Source organism: Acromyrmex echinatior, chromosome 1, assembly GCF_024713525.1.
Source record: "Acromyrmex echinatior isolate Ae372 chromosome 1, ASM2471352v2, whole genome shotgun sequence".
Taxonomy (NCBI): domain Eukaryota; kingdom Metazoa; phylum Arthropoda; class Insecta; order Hymenoptera; family Formicidae; genus Acromyrmex; species Acromyrmex echinatior.
Genome location: NC_141852.1, coordinates 27,928,166 through 27,954,231, shown reverse-complemented (window position 1 = coordinate 27,954,231; position 26,066 = coordinate 27,928,166). Strand labels below are relative to the sequence as shown.

Here is a 26,066-nt window from a genome sequence, read left to right as displayed (position 1 = left end):
CAATATATCAATTGCATAACATTGGAATTATTTATATTATAATCATATGACACTTCAGCATGTTATATAACCATTCTGTATCTTTTCTATAATTATTCAACAGTTATATAACGTTTATTACATTGTTATTAGGTGTTGGAATTAATTCGTAGCGTTTTACAAGAGATGGCACAAGCAGTACACTATTTCGTTGTTACCTATAGTTCTGTATACATTGTAAACATCTATCATAGGACGTCATTTGCCGTACATAACCTTTCTTGAAATCATAAATAACAATACTGTATAATTCATTGAATATGTCAAAATTTGTGCCAGATAAAGTGTTTTTGCGGGGAGTTTTGCTTCATTACTTTAATATGAACAAAAGTGCAGCTGAAGCTCATCGTATTTTAGTGGATGTGTATAGTGAACATGCTCTGGCTGAGCAAACGTGTAGGAAGTGGTTTGCACGTTTTAAAGCTGGTGATTTCGACTTGGATGACAAGGAGCGACCTGGTCAGCCGAAAAAATTTGAAGATAACGATTTGCAGGCACTGCTCAATGAAAACTCATGTCAAACACTTAAAGAATTATCTACGTCATTGGAAGTTGACTTCTCAACAATAGGAAAACGTCTTAAAAGTTTGGGCATGATCCAGAAGGAAGGACATTGGGTCCCATATGAATTGAAACCAAGGGATATTGAGAGACGTTTTCTCACGTGCGAACTGCTGCTTCAACGGCAGAAAAGAAAAGGTTTTTTGCATCGGATTGTTACCGGTGACGAAAAGTGGATCCATTATGACAATCCAAAGCGCAGAAAGTCATGGGTTAAGCCCGGCGAACCATCAACATCAGTGGCAAAGCCCAATATCCATGGCTCAAAGCTCCTGCTCTGTATTTGGTGGGATCAGAAGGGTGTCATATACTACGAACTGCTAAAACCGCATGAAACCGTTACTGGAGATCTCTACCGACGGCAACTGATGCGCTTGAGCCGTGCATTGAAGCAAAAACGGTCGGAATACTTCGAAAGACACGATAAAGTCATCTTGCTGCACGACAATGCTCGTCCACACGTTGCAAAACCGGTAAAAACATACCTGGAAACACTTAAATGGGAAGTGCTACCGCACCCGCCGTATTCTCCTGATATTGCACCTAGCGACTACCACTTGTTTCGATCATTAGCTCATAGCTTGTGCGAGCAGAAGTTCACATCTTACGAAGATTGTACAAAATGGTTCGATTCCTGGATTTCATCTAAAGATGAACAGTTCTTCCGACGCGGTATTCATTCACTGCCCGAAAGATGGTCAAAAGTAGTAGAAAGTGATGAGAAGTACTTTCATTAATGTATTTTTTAATGCTCATGTGAAATAAATAACATTCTTTCATTAAAAAAACGCTACGAATTAATTCCAACACCTAATATATTTCCATATAGTACAGAAGATTGAAACAATATTGCTTCTTCTGTATGGCAGTATATAACAATGTAATAAACGTTAATTGTAACTGTTGATTGTAACATTGCAGAGATATTACAGAAATGTAAATTAACAATGCCTGCAATATGTCAGTAATATGCAGGTAATATTCAGAAATATTACAAAACTGTAATTCTTTAATTATTACTATAATAATATAAAAATAAAATTTTTTATAATATTTATGTAATGTAGTCTTTTAGTTTAACAGTCGTTTTTATGATATAATAATTAATATAATCCATTTTTATATTTCAAATAAAAAAATTTATTAATCTATTATTTGATAGCCATTAGCTAAATTTTGTGTTTATTTTGAATATGAAATGAAAAGATTGTATATCGAGTCTGGATACAATCAATTATCGGATAAGATGATAAGCAATTAAGTTACTGAAAATGATTTATCGAAATATTAATTATGTGACCGATGATATATTTATGCCCAATGTGCACGCAGGAAATAAACCAGCGCCCGAACTTTATTGATAAATTTCATACCGTCATTTTTTAATCGATTTCAATTGACTCGGAGTGGCTTCGAATTGAAAAGAATCACTACAATTAACTTAATTCATGATTAACTTATCAAGCGACTATATTATTATATTAATGTGAATAATATTTATAGTTAATAATATTTGCTCGGGGTACGCACATACATACTTTATCCTTGGGAATAAATTTATCCTTCAGAATTAATACTACATTTATGAAATATTTTATAGTTTTATCATAACAAATTGCTTTTGAAAAGCACATAGAAATGCGATTTGTAGAAAAATTGAAGTGAGATATATGAACAGAAAATAGTTTTCATTTTAGAGTTTTCGTAAAAAATTTATCCAAATACATTACATTGCAATATTGCTGGAACGTTTCGTTGCAATATTACAAAAAGCGGACATCTTAACATTGCTGGAATCTTGCAGCAATGATTCAGCAACGTTTCGCAACCACCATGCAATATTGTAATGTTTCAGAGAAGTCATTCTGCAATGTTTCTGTGCTGTATGGGATTTATTATATATAACTGTAATTTACAGTGAGTGGGAAAGTACAATTAACTTATATATTACATGTAATCAACACATATTTATATTACCTGTTACATTCTATTTTATTACATCAACATAACAATTATATAATTGTTTGCTGAGCATACATTTATGCATAGTCATAAATTATCATTAAATTATCGTTTTTTAACTTATCGAAAAAACTTTGAAATTAAAAAGAATAAAAACAGGATTTGAACGGTAACTTTCTTTCTCAGAATATATTATACACATGAAAATACACAAATTTACAGAATTACAGGAAAATGAAAAGAAAAATATTTATCAAATCCTCTAAGTTGACAGTATTTCTGACAGAAGCGTTTAAATTTGTTCTTCCATACAGCGTTTTTCTGATACCGTGTTGTGAGCTCATTTTTTTCGGGACCGGCCACTTGAGTTTGATCTCCCCCTTTTTATTCCGTGACACTATCAAAGCGCTTCCTGACATTATAAATGCGAACATTAATTAAATTGGAACGACTTTCTATATACTCTACGTGCTACTAGAATTATTTTAGTGAGGATCGAAACACAAAACTGGAAGAATGCCATGTTTTCAGTCTTATCGGAAACGACTAATAATTCTTATTCTTCTTTAATAAATGACACCTGCCTTAGAAAAAATAAGAAGACGGTCAATACAGCTAAAATTAGATTAGCAATAATTATTTTAAAATACTTAACTCAGACCGAAGCGAAAAAACGTCCGCCCCGGCATCATCATCTTGATAAACGTGATACTATACATCCCAAAATTGGTTTCATTTATTCACTTTTAGCGTTTTTCATTGGGAGAACTGATGCGCACTAAGTGTGCACTCGCCATGGGTAACGTGTTTCACTGAGCGTTTCAGTGCGCACGAAAACTGTGCGCGCTGTTACACTATCCTAGTGTCGATTTTTTGCAAATTAGTGTAAGAATTCGGCACGATGTATACTGCATATAAATACTTCCATAATAAATTACGCAATATTTTATGTCATCAAATATAGCGGCAACTGTAAACGGTATAAAACCGCACTAAGGTCGAAACACGTGTTTAGCTGGGAATGCAAGAAACTCGTACTTTCGACAACCTCGTATAGTATTGCTACCACTGAATGAGTTTTTGATGCGCACTCAGTGCGACCCAGGAAAAACGCTATTACATTCACTAACACATTAATAAACTATAACATGGCGGCACCCATCACGAAGAGGGTCGCTTACATCTCGACTCTTAGTAGAGTGACTCTATATGCTACATGCATAATTTGGAACGCATCCAAAATAAAATCACGATATACGTTAAAATATTTATTAAGATGTATGAGGCTAACAAGGCCTAAATAAGTATAATAAATACGTATGACTTTTTCTATTGAAAATGAAATTGAAACTTAAAAATCTGAAATATGACTTTTTATCACTACCTTAATTCTTTGCGAAACAATATTGCTCATAATCATTTTATCCTTGTTTAACATTTGGTCAACAGATAAAATGATATATCATATGCGATAAAATGATATATCACTTTACGGACGCAGCTATATTGTAACATAGTTACATACTACATTTTTCATATAATTTTCCAAACAAGATATCCTTTTTTTACTTATAATTAGGTGTTTATAGAACCAATTTCAATATTTTTACTTTAAGATCATCACAATTCTCTTCATTATCATGTTCTCTTCATTATTTCTTCATTAATTGACAAAATATTTGATACTTGTGTAAATAAAATTGAATTGATCTTTTTCATTCGCCATATTGCCATAGTATATACAGTAGCGCAATTCTCCTGATTTTATGTTGGCCAAAATGGTGTGCGCATGCGTGAAATAAGTAAGTTGCCTCGTCTCATTTCCTCTTTTTTTTATTGTTCTCTCTTTCTCTCTCTCTCTCTCTCTTTCTTGTTTATTCGCGTCGCATGCTCTAATGTGCTCCAATACGTTCCTACAATAGCACTTACTTCAACGAATTCGTTGGATTGCGATGCGAATAAATCTAGTGAGTTTTGCGAGGAATTTTGACAAAGTGAAAAAAGGATGAAAAGAAGTTTAGGTGGTAACCGTGACAACGCTAGGTAACTTATTTAGTTCGCATGCGCATTCCATTTTGGAGCACTAATATCAAAAGTGCCGAAAGAAAGTTGCGCTACTGTGATATTGCACTTATAAATTGGTCATCCAAACAGAATTAATAAGTCATTATAATATCAAAATAATGGGGTCAAAATGACCTCAAAATGATTATTAAATTAATTCATTTTTATTTTAACGTGTATTGTTTTTTTAAAGTCATTTTTCAATCATTTCCGGTTCATTTTAATGTTAGTTTGACATTAGCTATGGTCAATTTGGACGTATACGCGCTTTAAGCGCTTGTAATTATTGTCTTTATCATTAGACGTAGAATAAGAATAGAAGTACTGAAAAGCGTCCAAACTCGATAGCAGCTTTAATCTTGCTTGGGTACAAAGTCAAAAGTGAATAACTTTGCTTAATATCATGCGAGCGTTTACAATGCTGGGAAACCAAAACAAACGAATAAAAATAGCGCTTATTATGAGTACAAGTACGTGAAAAACGAACGCATCTAAGATGTACATAATCCATTAATGTAATTTAGTATAAATGAGAGATTACACTGTAAAAAAAGAAATTCTTTTACAAGATTTGTATTAATTATAAGGGATTCGTGATTAATCACTTAATTATGTAAACTGGTATGTCCATATGTATAAAATTATAAGCAAATGAAAGAGAAAGTGTACTACTAGTGGAATCGTTAGTAAGATTTTTTTTTTCTGGAAAAGTAATGAGAACTATTATATTTTAAGTAGATTGATTTTTGGGCAATATATTGGGTCATCTAAAAAGTATCCGCGGTACTTTGTCACTAGATATATGACCATCAACACACATCTAGTGACAAAAAAACTGCGGATATTTTTTAGATGACCCAATATATGTATCTATTGAATTATTACGGTTTCAATTCGGAATAGAAATTGACAAAGATGTTCAGTTCATTAAGACTGGTTACGATGCGCTCGCACAAGAATCGTGCTAGGCCAGGAAGTGTTGCTACATCTGCAAGTTCCGATTCAAGAACAGAAGAGACATTAACACAGATACAGTACCATCCTCATAACTTTCTATTACTGAATGATCAAGAAGTGAATATTTTTAGCGCGTTGTCGTCGCTTTCTAGCGTCTCATCAAAAGTCGCGCAAGTGAAAGTGGAGCGTGAAGACGGTAGTCTCGGTGTAACTCTTCGTGGAGGAATGTCGAGAGCATTGGTAGTAACGGGGGTAAAAGCGGACGGTCCAGCCGCCAAAGAAGGTAGAGTCAGGCCCGGTGATCGATTGCTGGCGGTAGACGATACTGAATTGAGGGGACTCACTTTAACGGAAGCACAACACGCACTTAAAAGGAACTCAGACACATCGATCGCATCTCTCACAATCGAGTATGACGTCGCAAACATGGAGGAGGCACGGACAGTTACTTCGGGTCCGTTGCTTATTCAATTGGAACGTGATCTCTCAGGTATACTGTCTTTCTTTCAGATATAAACACTTTTTTCTATTTATAAAAAATAACAAAACAACTCTCGAAAATGTTAAATATAAGAGAATAAATAAGGACTAATGAAAATTTTTGGGGTAATCAATGTAAAAATTCCAAATTTAATAAATAGTAAACGTAATTTCGTTTACAGACTTTTCGGCTTTTCTTCAAGCTCCATGAATTATGGTAGAAGTATAACATTGGACCAGAAGGTTTACGGATTATCGCCGTGTCTTTATCCATTGCTAATGCTAATGTTTCATGGACCTTGCAATTCACTTTATCAGTGCGAGAAGCGTGTTCATATTCGTACCGTTACGATATCAGTACGCTCCTTTTCTTGATAAAGTAAACAGCAAGATTTACTGTTTACTTTACAAAACGTTGCTCTTAGCAATGGATAAAGACACGGCAATAACCCGCAAACCTTCTGGTATCTTTGAAGAAAATACCCGTGGAAGCCTCAAAAGCGTCATGTTGGAATATGATGGAACATGCTATACGAACAAACCTCTAATCTCTGCGGAATGTTAATCAATCAATGGCTGCATTCAGCAGAGTCGGTGCATCGGGTCGATGCGAAATCGGATCTGTGTATAATTGGATCGTGCGCAATCGAGTCCATACATAATTGGGTCGGTGCGCAATCAGGTTCGTGCGCAATCGGGTCGGTGCGCAATCGAATCAGTGGGAAATCGGGTCAGTGCACAATCGGATTTGTGTGCAATTGGGTCCGTGTCCTTAATGCAACGCTGTGTACCCGATCGAGTCCGTGTCCAATTATGTCTGTGTCCAATCGCGTCTGTGTCCGGTCGGGTCCGTGTCCAGTCGGATCCGTGTCCGATCAATAATGCGCAATCGAGCCTCACTCCTTCCAAAAGCCGTTTGGCTTTTTCTGATTTAAAATGACGTATCCAAGATGACGGCTGATTTCAGTATCTTATGATTAACGCGGCGTGAGTTAGATAATAAAGTACCTACAAGTACCTAAATCTAAAAGTACTTCATAAGACACAACGGATCTCCCACTAAATAAAATATTCACAATTATAAGAAAATTTTAATCAAATTAGTAACAATTTTAAACATTAAAGAGATCAATGTCGGATGTGGCATACCTGACCTCACACCGGATTAAAGGCGCCAGTGGCAAAAAACTTTTCATGACTCAATTCTCATGTATATTTGCTTCCTGAAAATGAATATCACTATAAAATTTGACGGTCGGACATATTTTGGCCGCCATTTTGAAAAATCCGCCAAAAATCTTTTTTTAAATGTAAATCTCTGTAAATATTAATTTTTGAAAATAAAATCTGAAACAAAAAATAAAGCTCTTTAAATTCTCTACAAAATTATATACATAATTTTCATAATACGAACAGTATACGAGTAATTTTACTTTGCAATCCTGTATACACGGGATCAGGCTATATATGCTTCGACACAAAAGATAAATTTGAACAGTTATATTTCGAAAATTGTGTGCGCAATGACATTCTCTATAAGTATCAATCACCAAAATTGAAATTCGCAAGTTGTCCAAAATTAATCTGATGGACAATACTATTCCGCTAGATCTGCGTATATCCCCTTATAAAATCCGGCTCCTCGGTTACTCGTATATACCATTCATATTATGAAAATTACGTGTGTATATATATATATATATATATATAATATTAAAGAGAATATAAAGAACTTTATTTTTTGTTTCAGACTTTATTTTAAAAAATTAATATTTATAGAGATTTAAAAAAGAGATTTTTAGCAATTTTTTCAAAATGACGGCCAAATTATGTCCGACCATTAAATTTTGTGATAATATTCATTTTTAGGAGGCAAAAATACATGAGAATTAATTCATGAAAAGTTTTTTGCCGCTGGCACCTATAATCACAAGATGCATCCCGTTTTCTAATCGAATTACGAACGTAAAATAAGATTTAACCTTGAGTTAACCTCTAAGTCGCTAAGACCGATGACTAAACTATAGTTTTGAATATAAAATATCTCGCTTATCTCATTTCTAGGGATAAAAATAGGGATTACGTTAAAAAAACAAAAATTTCCCCTTAGGAAGGGTAATACTCAAGAATTCTATCTTTCTCACTGATTTTGATGAAATTAAAGCAAAAAATATTTATTCCAGCCTCTCACTTACGTATTCTCATGTCTCTATGCCATCGATGTGATTTCCTAATGAATAGTCGTTAACTATAACGATTAATACAATATTTCTATGGGGCAGAGCGTCACTTTTTTTGCCACATTCCTTAATTTCGTGCAAAAACGCATCGAATGAGTCTAATTTAAAATCGATGGAGAAAATAGAAATTTTTGGTACTACCACGAAGTAAGAAGTAAGGACACTCAACTCCGTGAAAAAAGGTGAAACCGTTTCGTAAGGAATTGGGAGGGAATCCACTACCGGAATAACCTACTAATTTGGACGCTATTTGCAATATCAATCTTAGGTCTGTTTTCTGTAGTTAAACTAGTGTACACTTTTGGAACTTAAAGTGAGATAGATATGTACTCAACAAATGAGAATAGATTAAAATGGATTGAGATTTTTTTCTGAATGCATATTTTAAAAAAATAGCGAATACTTTTTTTTGGATTTAATTGGATTCAATTAGATTCAATTGGATGCAATTGGATTGAAAAACTGCATTTCCTATTCAAAATTTTGAATTGAACAGTATTCACTATACATAGAAAAAGCTAATATTATTTTTAGATTGAAAGGCATAGAGATATGTTCCATGCAATTCTTATAAATGAATAAAAATGCATTCAGGATTGAAAAGCATTCAGTTTAACATTCGTGAATCAATATTTCTGAAAATTTGAATCCATTTCAATTCATTTCAATTCATTCTCGTTTGCTGGATACGTCTGATATTTGTCGAAAGCGAGAAAGTTCTAAAGCAGTCTAATGCAGGAACAGAAACAGATAATTTATTTCCTGGCTTTATATCACATTTTATTCCTTTTTATCAGTATCTGCGGGCCTATTCTGTAATTCTTAACGCAAATATCGTTACTATTATAACGTCGCTGCATAACTGTTTTCTTCTATGGTAAAAAAGCTGCGCAACAGCATTATAATAATAATGAAACTTGAGTTAAGAGCAGTTAAGAGTTATAGAATAAGTCTGTTGGAGTTGGGCCCATACGAAATAAGAGGTTACTTTGGCTGCGTTCCATTTCACGTATGATGTGTATGCTGTATTATTTATCCTTGTTATTCACCGAATGTTAAACAAGGATGCATCATGCGTGAAACAGAACGCAGCCCTGGTAAAGCTATCTGGTTTTTAAACATGGCGTCCAAAGTAGGTTGTGCTTCTCAGCGGACTTCCTTTCAATTCAGCGCACAAACCGATTCCATTTTTTCTGTTCGCGCGCTATCAAATTGAATCTCCTTATCTATTACTTTGTGAGTATTACCCATAAATAAGCATTATTTGTTTTGTAAAAGTAAATTAAAGAAAGACGAATTTAGCTTTTGATATTAGATTAAATTGAGATATAAATTGAAAATATTCAGGAGAACTTGGTTTAACCGTAAGAGAAACATCAAATGGAGTCTACATCGACAGTCTTCGTCCGGCGAGCACAGCGGATCGATGTGGTGCGTTACAAGCAGGTGATCGGCTGTTAGCTGTAAATGATATACCTGTTCAGGATGCAGTGACTGCCGCTAAGCTGCTTAGAAATTCCGAAAGTTCTCGCATTGCCAGATTGCAAATATTACCACGACCCCCGAGCACAAGGACAGTCAAAAGAAAGACACAGTCATTGACTCAACAAAACTCAAATCAGATTCTACAAATGAAAGAGAACTTAACCGTTATTCTTCGACCAGATCATCGAGGTTTTGGACTTGTACTTAAATTGACCGAAGATCGCATGAATTATATAGTAAGTTTACTGGAAGCTGGCGGTCCAGCAGAACGAAGCGGCATTCTTTTGCCTGGCGATAAGGCTATCGCAATTAATCGGAGAATGTTACGCGATTTGCAACCGTCTGAAGTAATCAACATATTAGAGACGTCGCAAATGGTAAACATTCATTTTGCTTCGAGTTTTCTTATAAATTTTTTTCATCAAAAGTAAATACCGAAAAGTTTTTATTATTTTCGTATGTTGACATAATTAGATCGAGTTAGTAATAGAATACAAAGTGGGTGGATCGATAGTGCCAAATTCCGGAATCTTTACGGTGAGAGTAGCTAGGCCATTAGGCGGCCAGCCTGATCTAGGTCTTACGGTAAATGAGGATCTAATGATCACAGAAGTCCGCCGAGGATCACTCGCTTATCGAACTGGCAGTTTAGCATCAGGGGATAGACTGCTTGCAATAGATGGGCAAAAACTGGATCCCGGAGACTTGAGACAAACCGCTCAATTATTGCATCGACCTGGTGGATCGGTGGTTGCTCTAACTATTAGAAAACCAGATCCTAATACGGAAATAAGGTATTTAATAATATGTAGAATTTTCGTAGAAACGTTTTCTACGAAAATTGTTCTTTGAACAGTTTTTTGTTTTAGATAAAATATATAATTTCATAATAATATATGAATTTTAATTAAGAATTTATTCTTTATTAGTTACATAAGATATAACAATAAAGTTTTTTAGGCTTTCACGGGTATTATCTTCAAAGATATCAGAAAGTTTGCGGGTATCGCCGTATTTTCATCCATTGCCAATTAGGCATTAATGCCAACTAAACATTAGCAATGGATGAAAACACGGCGACAATCCGCAAACTTTGATATCTTCGAAGATATAACAATAAAAGGTTTTTAGACTTATCCTAGATAGCAACGTGTCTTGTTGCTGACATGTTACTTGCTAAGTATGCATTGCTAAGCATGCGTTGCTATGAATTTCAGCAACTGAATCCTCAGTTATTGGTAATTTGATGCCTTCACGATATGATAACTTTGAGTAATAACTTGCCAGCAATTTGCAACTTTAAAATCGTCATCATCAAAACTCATACTACTGCCATGTCATAATAACATGCAGCATCATATAGTATAATGCTGTCATATTGCCTGCAATATAAGATAATATTGTTGCAGTTATCATACTGTTAAACTGCTGACATTACATATATACATTGTTGTGTGTATGTTGCTACAATGTCGGTATATTCGAAATCGATGAAGACAAATTTATGGCAAGTTACCAGCTTCATAAGTAATCACAGATTTGTGCGATTTTGTTGAGACACGCTTTGCTATCTGGGAATCCAAGTAACAAAGACATGTTATAATATTTTAATGTCAATAGATATAATATGTTTATATTAATAATGTTAAGTGACTAAAAATGACGATTACATAGAAGTTGTAATGATTTCTTACTAAGACTTAGTTTCGTTATTATGACATATATATTCAGGATGTTCAAAAAGTTCCGGATTTCGTAAATATCTTGAAAAGTAAGCATTTCTGAGAAAAATGTTTCATACAAAAGTTGTGTAGTTTAAAATGTATCAATATTTACTGATTTTATCAGTTTGATTTTGGGTGGCGTCGCCAAGGTCAAGGTCAAAACGATTTTTTTTAAATGAAATACTCTTTTTTAATGTCAGAATTTAATAGCTTATGTCAAGAGAGCTTTTTAAAATTCTATAATAAAGTTACTTTTAATTAAGTTATTTTCCATTAAGTATTTTTCAAGTTATAAGGGTTGAAAATTACAGTACCGCCTGCATTAGCACTACCAAAGATGTCTGACTGATGTTTAAAACCTATTAAATATTACTTAGGATCATAATCTGGATAACATTTATCAAGGTCAATGTTCTTCTTATTTTTATTTTTACGTAAAAATGAATTTTTGGTATGAAAATGAAAATAAGAAGAATAATCTCAAATGACCTTGATTTTAACAAATTTTATCCAGGATATGTTCCTGAACAACATTCAAGAGCTTCATTCAAGAGATTTTAGTTGTCGGTTGGACACGTTGGATAATGTTAATGTCCAAGTTTTATAACTTGAAAAGTACTTAATGGAAAATAACTTTATCATAGCGTTTTGAAAAGCTCTTGACACGAGTTATTAAATTCTGGCATCAAAAATAGAATGTTTCATTTTTAAAAATCAATTTGATCTTGACCTGACCTTGGCGACATCAAAAATCAAACTAATAAGATCAAATAGATCTGTTTCAGAGTTACTATATAAATAGCCTAGTGTAACTAGAACGTCATACGAAAATGATTGGCTACTCTTGGTCAAGATGGTGGTTTGAATCGGCGAACCTTTTAGTTAATCTTTTTTGCGCTCTGCAGTTGGCAACAGATGGAAGCGGTTGAGCAGCGCCAGGACGAGAGAGCGTTTTCTGTCTTTTTTAGTAGCAGCAACGAACGATAACGAGTTCTGTACAAAATGAACGCATTGTAAGCAAGTCAATAATAATACAAAATTACCAGCGTATTCATTAAGGGCAACAAGTCCATAAGAAAACTATTTTAAACTATACAACTTTTATATGAAACAATTTTCTCAGAAATGCTTACTTTTATGACATTTAAGGGGTTCGAGACTTTTTGAATACTGCGACGCCTAAGTCATAGAAGGTATTATATCGAAAAAAAACATGAAGAAAGGTCTCTGCCATGAAATGAATGATCTATTTCGCATGAGGGGTGAAGAGCAATCTATATCGGAACTCATATGAAGTATGGTTTATATTGAGAAAATAAGAAGAACGGTTCAAGTCGCATGAAATTAAAGAAAGATCTATATAGCCCAATATTACACTACTCATAAATTACACAAATTTAGTTATGGAAAATTAAATAATATAAATAAATGAGTGCGAAAAACAGGATTGAAAATCAAGACGATTCCCCTTCTGAATCATACCACCATAAAATTTATGAGAATAAAATATATTGTGTCATATGTATTGGGTCATCTAAAAAGTATCCGCGGTTTTTTGTCACTAGATGTGTGTTGATGGTCATATATGTAGTGACAAAGTACCGCGGATACTTTTTAGATGACCCAATATAATCTCTTCTTTAATTTCATGCGACTTCAACCGTTCTTCTCATTTTCTCGATATAAAATACTGTACTTCGTATGCGTTTCGACATAGACCGAGCTTCATGCTTTATGTGAATAGACCGCTTTTCATTCATTTCTTGACATAAATCTTTCTTTATGTTTTTCTCGATATAATACCTTCTACGATTTAAGTCAATATAATATACATGGTGGCATTTTAATCACACCAGACGAATATCTCAGAAACTAACAGAGATACAGAAAAAAGATTTATATAAAAACTGTAGGTTTTCTTGGGAAAAAAAAGATAGAAATAACAGATTTTATGTATAGGACATTACCAAATCAGTCAAGGTCAACATGAATTTTTAAATAGAAACCACTTTTTTGTTGCATATTCTTGTAGAAGTCGAAATGTTTTTAAAACACTATAATAAAGTATTTTTCATTAAGTACTTTTCGAGTTATAAAATTTGACCGTTACTGTATTGCTGACAGCGTTATCCAAAGTATACCATGTGGAGGTTACTCAGTCGGATTAATCGATTGTGTGTGCATATGTACAGTCAGAAACAATGAGGTTGCGACACTTTTTTTCGATGGGTTTCGAAAAGCAACTTACTCACCGAACAATTGGTTCTCATTCATAAATTTACAAATAAGAACCAATCGCTCGGTGAGTAAGCTGCATTCCGAAACCCATTGAAAAAAAAATGTCCTCATTGCTTCTAATTGTACATACATGTGTGGGAAAAGTTACCCTTTTTGATCGACTGTTTGGGATACTTTATTGAGAGGAAAAGAGACTTACTTACATCAGATATCCGAAACGTGAGAAACAAAAGGTAAATCAAGCACCATAAAAGGTGGAATCCTCGTTATGTCAACGTTATTCTTCTAAGTAATGCTAAGCACAGAAAAATGCATGTCGACCTCTGGAGTTGCTCATCAAATATAATCAGTCCAGGTAATGAAGAGAAAGATTATGGTACGTATAACTTTGACTCTCCTTTTCTTCTCCTACATACGTACGCAAGTATGTACAATGCACACACGCGCGCGCACTCAACAAATTAAATTAGATTAGTAACTTCCATATGACACCTTGGATAATGCTAATAGGTTTGTTTTTGCTTACACTTTTTACGCTCAGCATCTTTGCTTTCTCTCTTTTCAGCGCCATATATATATCTATCTCATTTTAAGTGTAAAAAGTGTAAAAAAGTGTAAACAAGTCGAACAGACCAATATCAACAATATAGTGCTGTCAAGTTTTATAATTCAAAAAGTATTTAATGAAAAAATATTTTACTACATAGTCAAATCTGAAGAGGCAGATTTTGAGGAGTTTGTTATCAGTTTCTAATTGCAGAAAGGCAGCAAATTGTACACAGAGTTTATACTACAGACAATATCAGCAAACTGTTGTCAAAAATATGACAAAGTTTGATGATATGCTATGACAACAAATCAGTGACAGAAACTGAACAGAGTCTGTTGCATAACTTGACAGCAGATTGCGAGCAGAAACCGAACAGAGCCTACTGACATAATCTGATAGCAGATTGGTAGCAAAAACCGAGCAAGAGCTGTCATTTTCATATACGACATTGCCACGAAATGGACTTGTTTCTTGTAAGAAGAAAACGTCCTACAAGAATTGGCATATGTAAATCGAATAGGCAAATCTCCTAAAGATTCTTTCGGAATGTGCTTTTTGAATCTCCGATATTTTTTTGACTATTTTATAACTTTCTCATGTATATTTCGAAATGTGAAGCTAATCAATAATATTTTAGTAATAAAATTGTATTGATTGTTTCTAGTTTTCACATCAGTATATATAAATATATAATGTGTATAATTATATATTACCGTTTTATATGTACACAAAATTTCTTATAAGAAATCGGTCGATTTGAATGAAAATGATCTTGCTTTGTTTCTGCTGTCAATCTGTCGTCAAGTTATGTCAACAGACTCTACTCTGTTTGCTCGCAATCTGCTATTAGATTTTGTCAGTAGATTCTACTTGATTTCTGCTGCTAATCTGTTTGCATAGAATATTTAACAGGTTCTATCGGCAGGAGCAGAATGCGACATCAATTGTGATCTGCTAACATCTTCTGATCAAATCTGCTATCAATCTGTCGACATCCCGCTAACATTTTGCTATCTAGGTAGTGTTTTGAAAACACCTTGTCCTCAGCTACAGAAATATGTTACAAAAATAAAAAATAGTGGTTCCTATTTTAAGAATAGATGGTAGAGTAGATTATGAGCATGTAATTATTATAATACAAAAACTACAGTGGACAAATGTAACAGGAAGATTACACATTCGTGCTATATTAACTTTTAAACTGTAACGTCTCGCCAGATATACGTAAAAATGAATATAGAAAAACTATAACTTTATTTTTATTAAAAAAATGTATTTTAATTATACCCTATTTGACAACATCTATTGAATTGATCTATCATAATTACGTTTCTATAAACGAGAAATATTCAATGCAAGCGTTCAAATGGAGCGTTACTTCCTTCAAATTGTGTCTGTTCACTCAGAACAAGATCCAGTTGGAATTTTTCCGGGACCTTTTACAGAGCTTTTAAAAGTTGCATTTAATTGGATTATAAGACGACTCGTGTGAAGTTGGCTCCCCAATTTTTGAGAAAATTAATTTTCTATAGCTCATTCGATTGCTCATTGTTTGCACATTTATGCATACTTTGAATTTTCGTTTGCACACTTCGGTCATTCATCCAGTGCGAAATTAACAAAATTCATCTTGTTGTTTAACAAATTATAAAAAAAAAATAATACAAAGTCGTCAATACATCGTTAACTATTGTCAATAATTAAAATTTAAATGTCATCTGTTGTATTTATATTGGGTCATCTAAAAAGTATCCGCGGTACTTTGTCACTAGATATATGACCATCAACACACATCTAGTGACAAAAAACCGCGGATACTTTTTAGATGACCCAATATTATATAACAGAATATTCATCCATTTAAAAATTATTTATAATATCGAATAAAAAAAAAATAAAATTTATTATAATCAAATGTCATTAAAAATTTAAATGTGGAGACACGGTAATGTCTAAGCGCAGGTCATTATACGTAAAAGTCGTAATCGTAATCATAAGATCGTAAAAAACGATTGATTGGCTACTACGTCGGAACTAATTATTGTCGTATCCTCTGCGCAAGACCAACTCGAGTGAAACGTCATAACCTCAAAACCATGATCATAGTCGCAAGTTTTCGTTTCATCGAAAGATTACGATTAACGCCTTATCCTTATGACCAACCAATAAGAAGATAATTACGTGACTTATCACTTGCCTCGTTGCCAATCAATTTATCGCTTTTCATAGAGTCTTAGGTTACGACTAAGCATTCCGATATTCACAGTGCTGAAAATCTATAGCGCACATAACGTATACTGTATAGTTTCAACATTAGCAGTGAGTATCGGAACGCCCCAACTTTTACGTGCAATGGCGTTTATATAATAAGCGAAGCGTTATTGCGAGACACTGCCGTGCTCCTTTAGTTTGGATCTACAATAGGTTTTTAAATCTTAAGCCATAAGAAATGAACGAACGGATATGTATCTAATACTAAAAGTTGAAACGTATGTAATTTTTTATTTATATGAATTTTACACATGACGAATTTGTGTTGACTCACATTGGCTTGAATATCTATTTTGTGATTTAATCTTCAGAACATTGTATTTAGATTAAGATTTGAAAGACATTTAACTTTTGCAGGGATTATTGTAGAGAGCTCAATATTGGAAGTGATACACTTCAAGCACAATTTGCTAATGGTGCGTTACGCTCAGGTAGAGAGAGTCTTCCCAGTATAGACAGCGCGATGGATTCTTGGGGCGAATTGGAAGAAAATAGCAGTACCATACCGGAGATATTGAGACTTTGGGATACCGCCTCTATGGACAGCGGACAATTAGATTTGTCGATACCATCTTATCCGAAGTATCAATTGATTAACTCAAAATTAAGATTTTTTTTCAATAGCTTTTATTTTTATTCATTCGTTTTTTTTTATATTTAAAAAATCAGAACACAAGAGCGCAGCAATGGTGCCAACAACAGATCCCAACAAATAGTGCACGTATCGCTTCATAAGGATCCAGTTTATGAAGATTTTGGTTTCTCGGTATCGGATGGTCTTTATGAACGAGGAGTTTACATAAATCGTTTGCGCCCCGGTGGACCATGTGATGGTATATTACGACCATATGATAGGATTCTTCGAGTAAATGAGGCTAGCACAGAGGATTGCGATTGTTGTTTGGCTGTTCCGCTCATCGCGGCAGCCGGACCGCGTTTAGATCTAACGATAGCAAGACCCTTATCTCCTAAAAATATTGTAAAAACTTTGTAGATTGGTACAATCAATCGCTACCTGTAACTGAATCACAGTATATATAGTAGCGCAATTCTCCCGATTTTATGTTGGCAAAATGGAGTGCGCATGTGTGAAATAACTAAGTTGCCCTGTCTCCTTTATTTTCTCCTTTATTTCTTTTTCTCTCTCTCTCTCTCTTTCTCTCTCTAAATAAGCGTTTCAATGTTTCATTTAAATGTTTGTCATTAAATACTGACAAGATACTATTAAAGATGGTCTGGTGATCAGCGCCTATGGAAGCTCATTGTTGAAGTGACTGTTAAAATTTAAGTGATTAAAGTAAGAAACTGATAATATTCCAAATAGCAAAGCGTATCTCAACAAAATCGCACAAATCTGTGATTGCTTATGATGCTGGCAACTTGCCATAGATTTATCTTCAACAATTTCGAATATACCGACATTGTAGCAACATTCAGACAACAATGTGTATATATATTGCCAGCAGTTTAATGGCAAGGTTGCATCAATATTATCTTGCATTGTCGGCAATATGATGACAATAATACGAATTTTGATGTTGACGATTTTTAAATCGGCAAATTGTTGTCAAGTTGCTATTCAATGTTATCATATCGTGAAGGCAAGTTGCCAACAAATGAGAATTCAGTTACTGCAATTTTGGAATTTCGCGATACTCTTCCCTGCACAATATCCAAATTTTTTTATATTATATCTAACAGCATTTCCTTTTGTTTTTGAATTACGTTCATTATTATATGTATAAGGAACAACAAATAATGAGCACAATGTGATTTCCTATCAAAATACGTATGTACGTATTTGTATGTACATACACCCGTAAACACTTGTTAAATTTTTGTAAATTTAAGAGGAACGATATAAATTCGCCTTATGATCTCACTTTCTCGTAACGCACGTAATGCACGTACATACGTATTTTGATAGGAAATTACATTGTGCTCATTATTTGTTGTTCCTTATACGTACAATCAAGAATAACAATGAATATAACTCAAAAACAAAAGGAAATGCTGTTAGACATAATGTCAAAAAAATTTGGATATTGTGCGGGGAAGAGTGTCGCGAAATTCTCAGAGCCGTATGGAACTGGTAAAAACATGTTATTTCATTACTCTTGTTCTTGATTGTATGTAGTAAAAAACAATATGTATTTAAAACTCGTAGAAAAATGTATGGGAGAACATAGCGCAAATCCTAAATTGTTCCGGATTGAGATCGGAGAAATCTTCATCTGAATGGAAAAAAGTTATTTTTTAATCTGTTTCATAAATCTATATTTTTTATTATAATTTTCATTTTTAAATTTTCATGTGATTTTTATGCACTTCATATTTTTATCTTTTACTCATATATTTAATTTAACATCACGCAAACGTTTTCTTAATATACGAGGTTTTCGCCTGTCAACTGTATGCTTTTTCTCTTCGCACGGCGAAAAACCACGCAATATTCATTTCAAATATATATTTCAAATAGATATTCAAATATATTTAATACTTATTGAAAGCAAGAGAATTCTAGTGCAGTCTAATGCAGGAACAGAAAACAGACCAAAAGATCGAAAAACAAACTAATATATATCAATTTATTAAAAAATAACTAGAATTTCATTTTAGGCATTTCGTTGCCGAAAAATTTCCCGTGAACTCACATTTTATAACAGCCAAAAATTACTTAATCGCTTATTCATTACATTTACGTGAATTTGTTCACTTTTTATGTATTCATTCCTAGGGGAAACTTTACATAATCGACCTCCTGTAGAGAAAAGGAAGAAAAATGAACTAGTGCAAAAGTTTAACCAAAAAGAACAGATCTCATGATTTATTAGTTTTATAGAAATATATATATATAAATATGTATATACAGGGTGTCTCTTAAGATGGGTCGAGGCCACATTGGAGAATGGATCAAAGGGAACATAAAATTCTTACTATTTTAAGATACTCGCTGTAGTTTTCGAATTAGAAAAGAAAATGTCTAAGCCAATATGCGGTTAAGCCGCGTCGCGTAAAAGTGTAAATTTCACTCGTTTCAACAATTATCAGACCGTGTGTTTCGTGTCTAGAAAGAGACTCACTTTACGTGGCTTTTACGACCATTTAATGACTGTCAAGGGAGGAAAAGACAGTTCTCATCGATTTTTACAAATGTAAAAATCGACTTCGTCATTTAGATTTATCTAAATTGTATTTATTTACAAATGGCATGCAACATAAATTAGCATGTCATTCCTCGGTTCTGAAGTCACGATTCCAACATGGCCGCGGCGACTACTCAAGAGCCTCAACAATGAGTAGTAAAAAAATATGAGCTAAAGGACCATAGGAATCGGCATTATAACTAAATTGCGCAAAATTTAACAATTGACCGACTTGACATTTTACCGTCCGGATTAGAATATTCGCGACAGTTAATTTTAATTCTTAACAACATAGAGTCCCAACAAACGAGAATGGATTGAAATGGATTAAAATGGATTCAGATTTTCAGAAATACTGATTCATGAATATTAAAATGAATCCTTTTTAATCTTGAATGAATTTTTATTCATTTATAGGAATTGTATAAAGCAAACGTCTATGCCTTTTCAATTCTGAATGTATTTTTTTATTTATTTATAGAAATTGCATAGAGCATCTCTATGTCTTTCTAAATCTAAAAATAATATTAGCATTTTCTGTGCATCGTGAATATTACTCAATTCAGAATTGTGAATAGGAAGTACAGTTCTTTTAATTCAGTTAAATTGAAAAATAATATCAGTCATTTCTGTGCAACGTGAATACTGCTCAATTCAATATTCTGAATATGAAATGCAGTTTTTCAATCTAATTGAAAAAAAAATTTTTTATTTAAAAATGTACCATAAATGCTACTTAAAATATTTAAAATTAAGTAGGAAATTTTTCATTTTAATTTAACTAAGTTAAAAAAAGTCGTAACGTAAAAATAATTGAGCTATGTTTTTTTGTTTTTCTTTGATTAGAAGTAAAATGAATGATCAATGTAAACACTCGCAAAGTCGAACACAATCCGAATATTAGGCTGTGAATCACGGCGTGCGGCATCGGCCAATCGAGATTAAATTATCTGACATTTACCGAATGTTGTCTCATAGTAATGTAAATTGTTTATACTTTATTATATCTGTTAATTGATGATATTTTTATTATATTTATATAATTTCGTTACTAATTTAGCTGATTGTAATTGAAGTAGAGAATGAATAACACGTTTATCAATTGAAAAAGTGGTGTAATAGATAACGTAGAAGATTCATAATTCAGAGGTTCCAGATTCGAATCCTACTAAGATGTGTAAGTAGTTAATTTCAGGTATAATTATTATAAAATCTTAGGAATAAAATTTGTAACCTTTAAATATGAATGTTTTTTTTTTTAATATTAAATTAGTATCAGTTCGGATCCAATCCATTTCAATCCATTCATCCATTTTCATGGATTTAAAGTACGCATTAAAAAAATTTTAATCCATTTTAATCCGTTCTCGTTTGCTGGAGTGCCAAGATTTTCGTAATAATTTTAATTTAATCTTTTAATTTTTAACTTATGATGACCACTGATGATGTTTCAACAACATTGACAATGGTTTATTTTGTTAATTGCGATTTATTGTATTTTGGTTTATTTTGTCGATTGCGACAGTTATGCGGTGAGCATTTTTTTTTTTAATTGTTTTCGGTTTTTGCTTTCATCCTTTTCATATACATCGCAATAAGTTAATTCTCATTACTAAATTACTTTAGCTGGAGACTTACAACCACACTCAGCTATGCAACTCTGTGGTACAATGCTAGGATATTGAGGATGGATACATCTCACTACATCGCTGGCAGCATTGAATTATGTGAACGAAGTTTTTTTTTCAACATACTCGCAATTCTTTATAGTTTGCTGCCAATCTGTTGGTGGCTGCTAATAGTGCTGGAGATAATTCAAAAACGGAGCCAAAACGTACTGTATTATACATATAATCGATTGTTAAATTTTGCGCAATCTAGTTATAGTACCGACTCCTATGGTCCTTTAGCTCATATTATTTTTACTACTCATTTTGTGTCGATATATGCCAGAATAAAGTATAAAATATCTCGTAAATTCGTTTTATTGGTTTTTTTAATAACTCTATCTTAATACTTTTATATGCAGAATAATTAGAGAAATATCATATTATATAAAAAAATTGAATAATTCCATTTTTAAAAAATGGAGATGACTTTCATATCTTTTTAGTGCTTTCACCTAGAAGAAAAATAATATGACCAAAATATGTTCCCCTTGAAATCTTTGACGCGAATAAATCTAGTGAGTTTTGTGAAAAGTTTTGAGAAAGCGAATAAAAGAATGAAAAGAGAAGGAAATTTAAGTGGTAATCATGACAACGTTAGGCAATTTGCTTATTTCATGCACTTCAATTTGGCCAATCTGACATCAAAATCAAAGATGCCGACAGAGAGTTTGTACAGCGGTACTGTATATGTATACTGTGATTAAACTGTTAATATCTTCATAATCAATTTTATTGGTTAATGTCTTAAATGTTTTAAAATTTATTCTTTATAACTATAACAATTTTTATAGTAGATATGTATTTTGGAGATCAGCGCAAAATTAAAATTAACATAAATGTTGCTGATGTTGGTACTTGCATTCTTGGAATGCAATTGTATGGAATGAATTTTATACAAGCGTTGCTTCGAATATTAAATGTTTCTAATATATTTTTGTACACATGTGTATTTTATTTATAAAAATAAATATACAGATTAATTTTCTATACTAAATTCTACATATATAATTCTATTCCCATATATATATATATACCCAGATAGCAAAATGTTAGCAGGATGTCGATAGATTTGATCAAAAGATGTTAGCAGACTGATCACAACTGATGTCGCATTTTGCTCCTGTTCTGCCGACAGAACTTGTTAACATTCTATGTAAACAGACTGGCAGCAATTCTAAAAAAATTCTTAGAACTTTATAAGAAGAAAATAAATGATTTTCGTCTCTTGCAGCTTTTCTATAAAGTTGATAGTATTTGAATAAAAAATTATTTAAGATATTTGGCAATTTTTAATAATTAATATCTTGTTAACAATTGCGAAAATTGTAAAATGATACAGGACTTTTCGACTTAATTCAGTCCAGTCTACCTGCCCATGAAATATTTGGCGATTATTTCCAGATACCCTGTATTAATGGTTATATATACTTACACACACACACACACACACACACACACACACACATGCACGCACGCACGCACGCACGCACGCACGCACGCACGCACGCACGCACGCACACACACACACACACACACACACACACACACACACACATATACTGGTGTAAAAACTGGAAACAATCAATTAAGTTTTTATTGCTAAAATATTATCGATTAGTTTCACATTTCAAAATATACATGAGAAATCAAATAAAATAAAGAACGCCGAATGATCAAAGTTAGATGTTACGAATATATTTAATCAATTTTTTTGTTCCAAATGTGAGCCGCGATAATTGTCAGACTTTCAACACAATCATTATGAAACATTTTAATAATCCCCTCTAATAAACTTTGTGATTTGCTCTTTTTACATTCCTTTAATTCATAAAAAAAAAAGATTTGAATTAAATTTTAACATTATCTTAAAGCTTATTAAATTTCTTTCAATGACCTATTATTTTTTTAAATTCTGCCCATAAATTTCTAGCATTTATATTCAAAATAAACTCGATATCTCATAAGGCGGCCTTTCTTCTATTTATAAATATCAAAATTAAAATTGTAAAAGTAATGGGAAGATATTATTTACATTAAAATATGTATATAAATAACATATTTTTTATTGTAAAGCGAATATTAAATAAATATCAATCAATTATAAAAAAATAAAATTTTATAAAACGACATTGAAACATTTATGTAAAAGACATTTTTTGGTTGTTACATATATTTATATATGCATGTATTATTTACATAATATAATATATAATATTACATATATGTTGATATCAATATATATGACGGTATAAGGCAGAATTGACAAGTCGACTTGTCAATTAACTCAATTAATCCTTAAAAAAAACGTTTATTTAACGTTTATCATAAATACGTAAAAAATGTTATTATTTTAAATCAAATTAATAAAAACTGGTCATAATAAAATAATCATGGAAAAGAAGTTAACACAATATAATTGCGTTAAGTACCATATATGGACAATAAGAAATGTGTGCATCGATAGTGGCGTAATGAATAAAGTACGAGACTCAAAATCCCAGTTGAGATCCCAGGTTCCAAAATCCGGCTGCGGTAAGTAAAAAAAGATTAAAATATAATTAATAAATAATTAATAAAATTAGTTGTCTAAAGCACTTTAAGGTTTAGGCACTGTTGATAAAAAAAGTTAATTAAAAAAATGATTCTACATTATTTTTTCTAATTTTGTTGAAATAATTTAAGCATTGAAAAACGTTTTTCTAACATTTAAATAAATGTTTCTTTAAACATAAAATAAATGTTTTTTAAATGTTAAAAAAAACGTCTTTTTAATTAATAAAAAAGTATCTATTCCATTAATTAAATACATGCATATTACATGAATCAATTAAATGTTTTTTAAATGTTTTTTGCAATGAAAAAAAACGTTTCTGAAACATTTCTTTGCTGATTGGAATGTATCTTCAAATTAAATCTATGCGATAAGAGCAAAAATCATAATGAATTACTAGTAATATTATATATTATATGTAAAATCATATATACTACACTTACATTTTCAATATTATTTTTTTTCCGTTTTTTTTATTTGCAAACTACATTTTTAATAAAACTGGAAAGTTTTTGGAATTATCCAATCAGCAATATATATTACGTGTACAAAAAAGTTCTGACCTTTTTTTTGTAAAATTCAATCAAAACATCGTATGTAATCGTACGGAAATGGCTTGCTGCGTAACGCCAAGCTGTTCTGCAAGCTCCTTTTCAGTTTGCGCAGAGTTTATATCTAGCAGTGCTTGCAATTCGTCCGTTTCAATCTTTTCAGGGCGTCCAGCACGCGATTCATCTTTAAGACTGAAATCTCCTTGGCGAAACTTTTGATACCGTCTTTTACATGTAGCATGACTTACAGCGTTCTCTCCATATGCAGCACAAATCATTGCAGTGGCTTCAGCAGCATTTTTCTTCAGATGAAACGCGAAGTGGATGGAAAATCGAATATGCTCTTTTGTTATTGCCATCATGAACACTACTGATTTTTGAGATTATGTGCATCAAACGCCAAACCGTATGGCATTTTAGAAGGCCAAATGTTAACGCTTTAAAACCGCAAAAGGGCGGGAAGATATATAAAATTTAAATTGTTATTTCGGTTGTCAAATCTAAAGCTCAGAACTTTTTTGTACACCTAATATAATACTTCAAAAGCCTAAAAACATGTTTTTTAGTCAACAAGATTAATAAATTAGTTATATTAAATAAGTTATATTAAAGGTATCATACAAATTTGATACGTACTCTACATATGATACGCAATTACGTATCAAACTTCCAGAATGTGTACCAAACCCAATGCTAATTGATTCATAAAATACATTAAATAAAATCGCTGTCTACTAACTTGACGCATGATAAAATTAATAATAAGAAAAATACTATTACCCAAATATTTAAATGCTTTTTCCATATTTTTCCAAAACGATTCTCAAATTATATAGACATAAATAAATCAGAAATATTCAATTTGTCTGCTATCTTGTCAGTGGTTTAGATTTGTTCGCGTCGTACGCTTCAACATGCCTAACGCACTCCGTCATCGGAAACAATATGGCGACTAGATGTTGGCGTCACGTTAGAGCATATTACATGAATCAATTAAAATCACGCTTTATTTGCCTCACTTCAGAAGATGATACAATTGGGACATGTTACGCATGCGTAATGGTTGAAAATGTACCGCATCGAAAAAAGTATTTCATTTTGTATAAAAACGCATTTAATAAATTTTTGATATAAATATAAAAATATAATATAACAACCCAGTCAGAAATAGTTTCTCGAAAAGACGCCGTTTCGATGTTACGATGGAAAAGTTGTCGATTTGAAACTTGCATCGAAATTTCAACATTTTCGAGTGATAAAAAATTACATATAGAGAGTGCAATGAGAGTTTGATACATTTTTAATATTTTTGGTATAAATATGTGATACGTAATCTTATATTTTGAATATTTTCGTTCAAAGGTCGAATCGACATTTTTTTTATTTCATTTCGACAATTGCAATATCGTTTTAATCATAAAATCTTTCTCAAAATTTTTCAAAATTTATAAATAATTTTATAACTTTTTAGAAAGTTGTGGAATTTTTTTATACGAATCGAAACATTTTTTACAACTGTCAATAAAATCTACATCTTTTTTTCTAGTAATTCTTTGTCTAGTAATCTTATTTTGTTG

The 26,066-nt window shown here is 32.3% G+C and overlaps 1 protein-coding gene and 1 long non-coding RNA gene across 6 annotated transcripts in view; one reads left to right on the top strand and one right to left on the bottom strand.

Moving 5' to 3' along the window:
* The window catches only part of Grip (Glutamate receptor interacting protein), a 36,261-nt gene extending 13,880 nt beyond the window's left edge, over window positions 1-22,381 (top strand). For 4 of the 5 annotated variants that reach the window (XM_011059688.2, XM_011059692.2, XM_011059693.2 and 1 more), the window contains 5 exons: window positions 5,530-6,073; window positions 9,651-10,165; window positions 10,263-10,582; window positions 16,929-17,153; window positions 17,241-22,381. In XM_011059688.2, coding sequence (XP_011057990.1) covers window positions 5,530-6,073; window positions 9,651-10,165; window positions 10,263-10,582; window positions 16,929-17,153; window positions 17,241-17,565 — 1,929 coding nt within the window. In that variant the 3' untranslated portion in view covers window positions 17,566-22,381. The remainder of the gene's footprint in view (window positions 1-5,529; window positions 6,074-9,650; window positions 10,166-10,262; window positions 10,583-16,928; window positions 17,154-17,240) is intronic. The other variant, XM_011059689.2, reaches the window with a different exon arrangement.
* A 1,120-nt stretch (window positions 22,382-23,501) lies between these two features.
* LOC147911130 (uncharacterized) lies at window positions 23,502-25,563 on the bottom strand. Its single transcript, XR_015547639.1, has 4 exons — window positions 25,270-25,563; window positions 25,126-25,182; window positions 24,502-25,036; window positions 23,502-23,914 (listed from the first exon to the last, which is right to left on the bottom strand). It is a non-coding gene; the product is annotated as an uncharacterized LOC147911130 (long non-coding RNA).
* Between the last annotated feature and the right edge of the window lie 503 nt (window positions 25,564-26,066).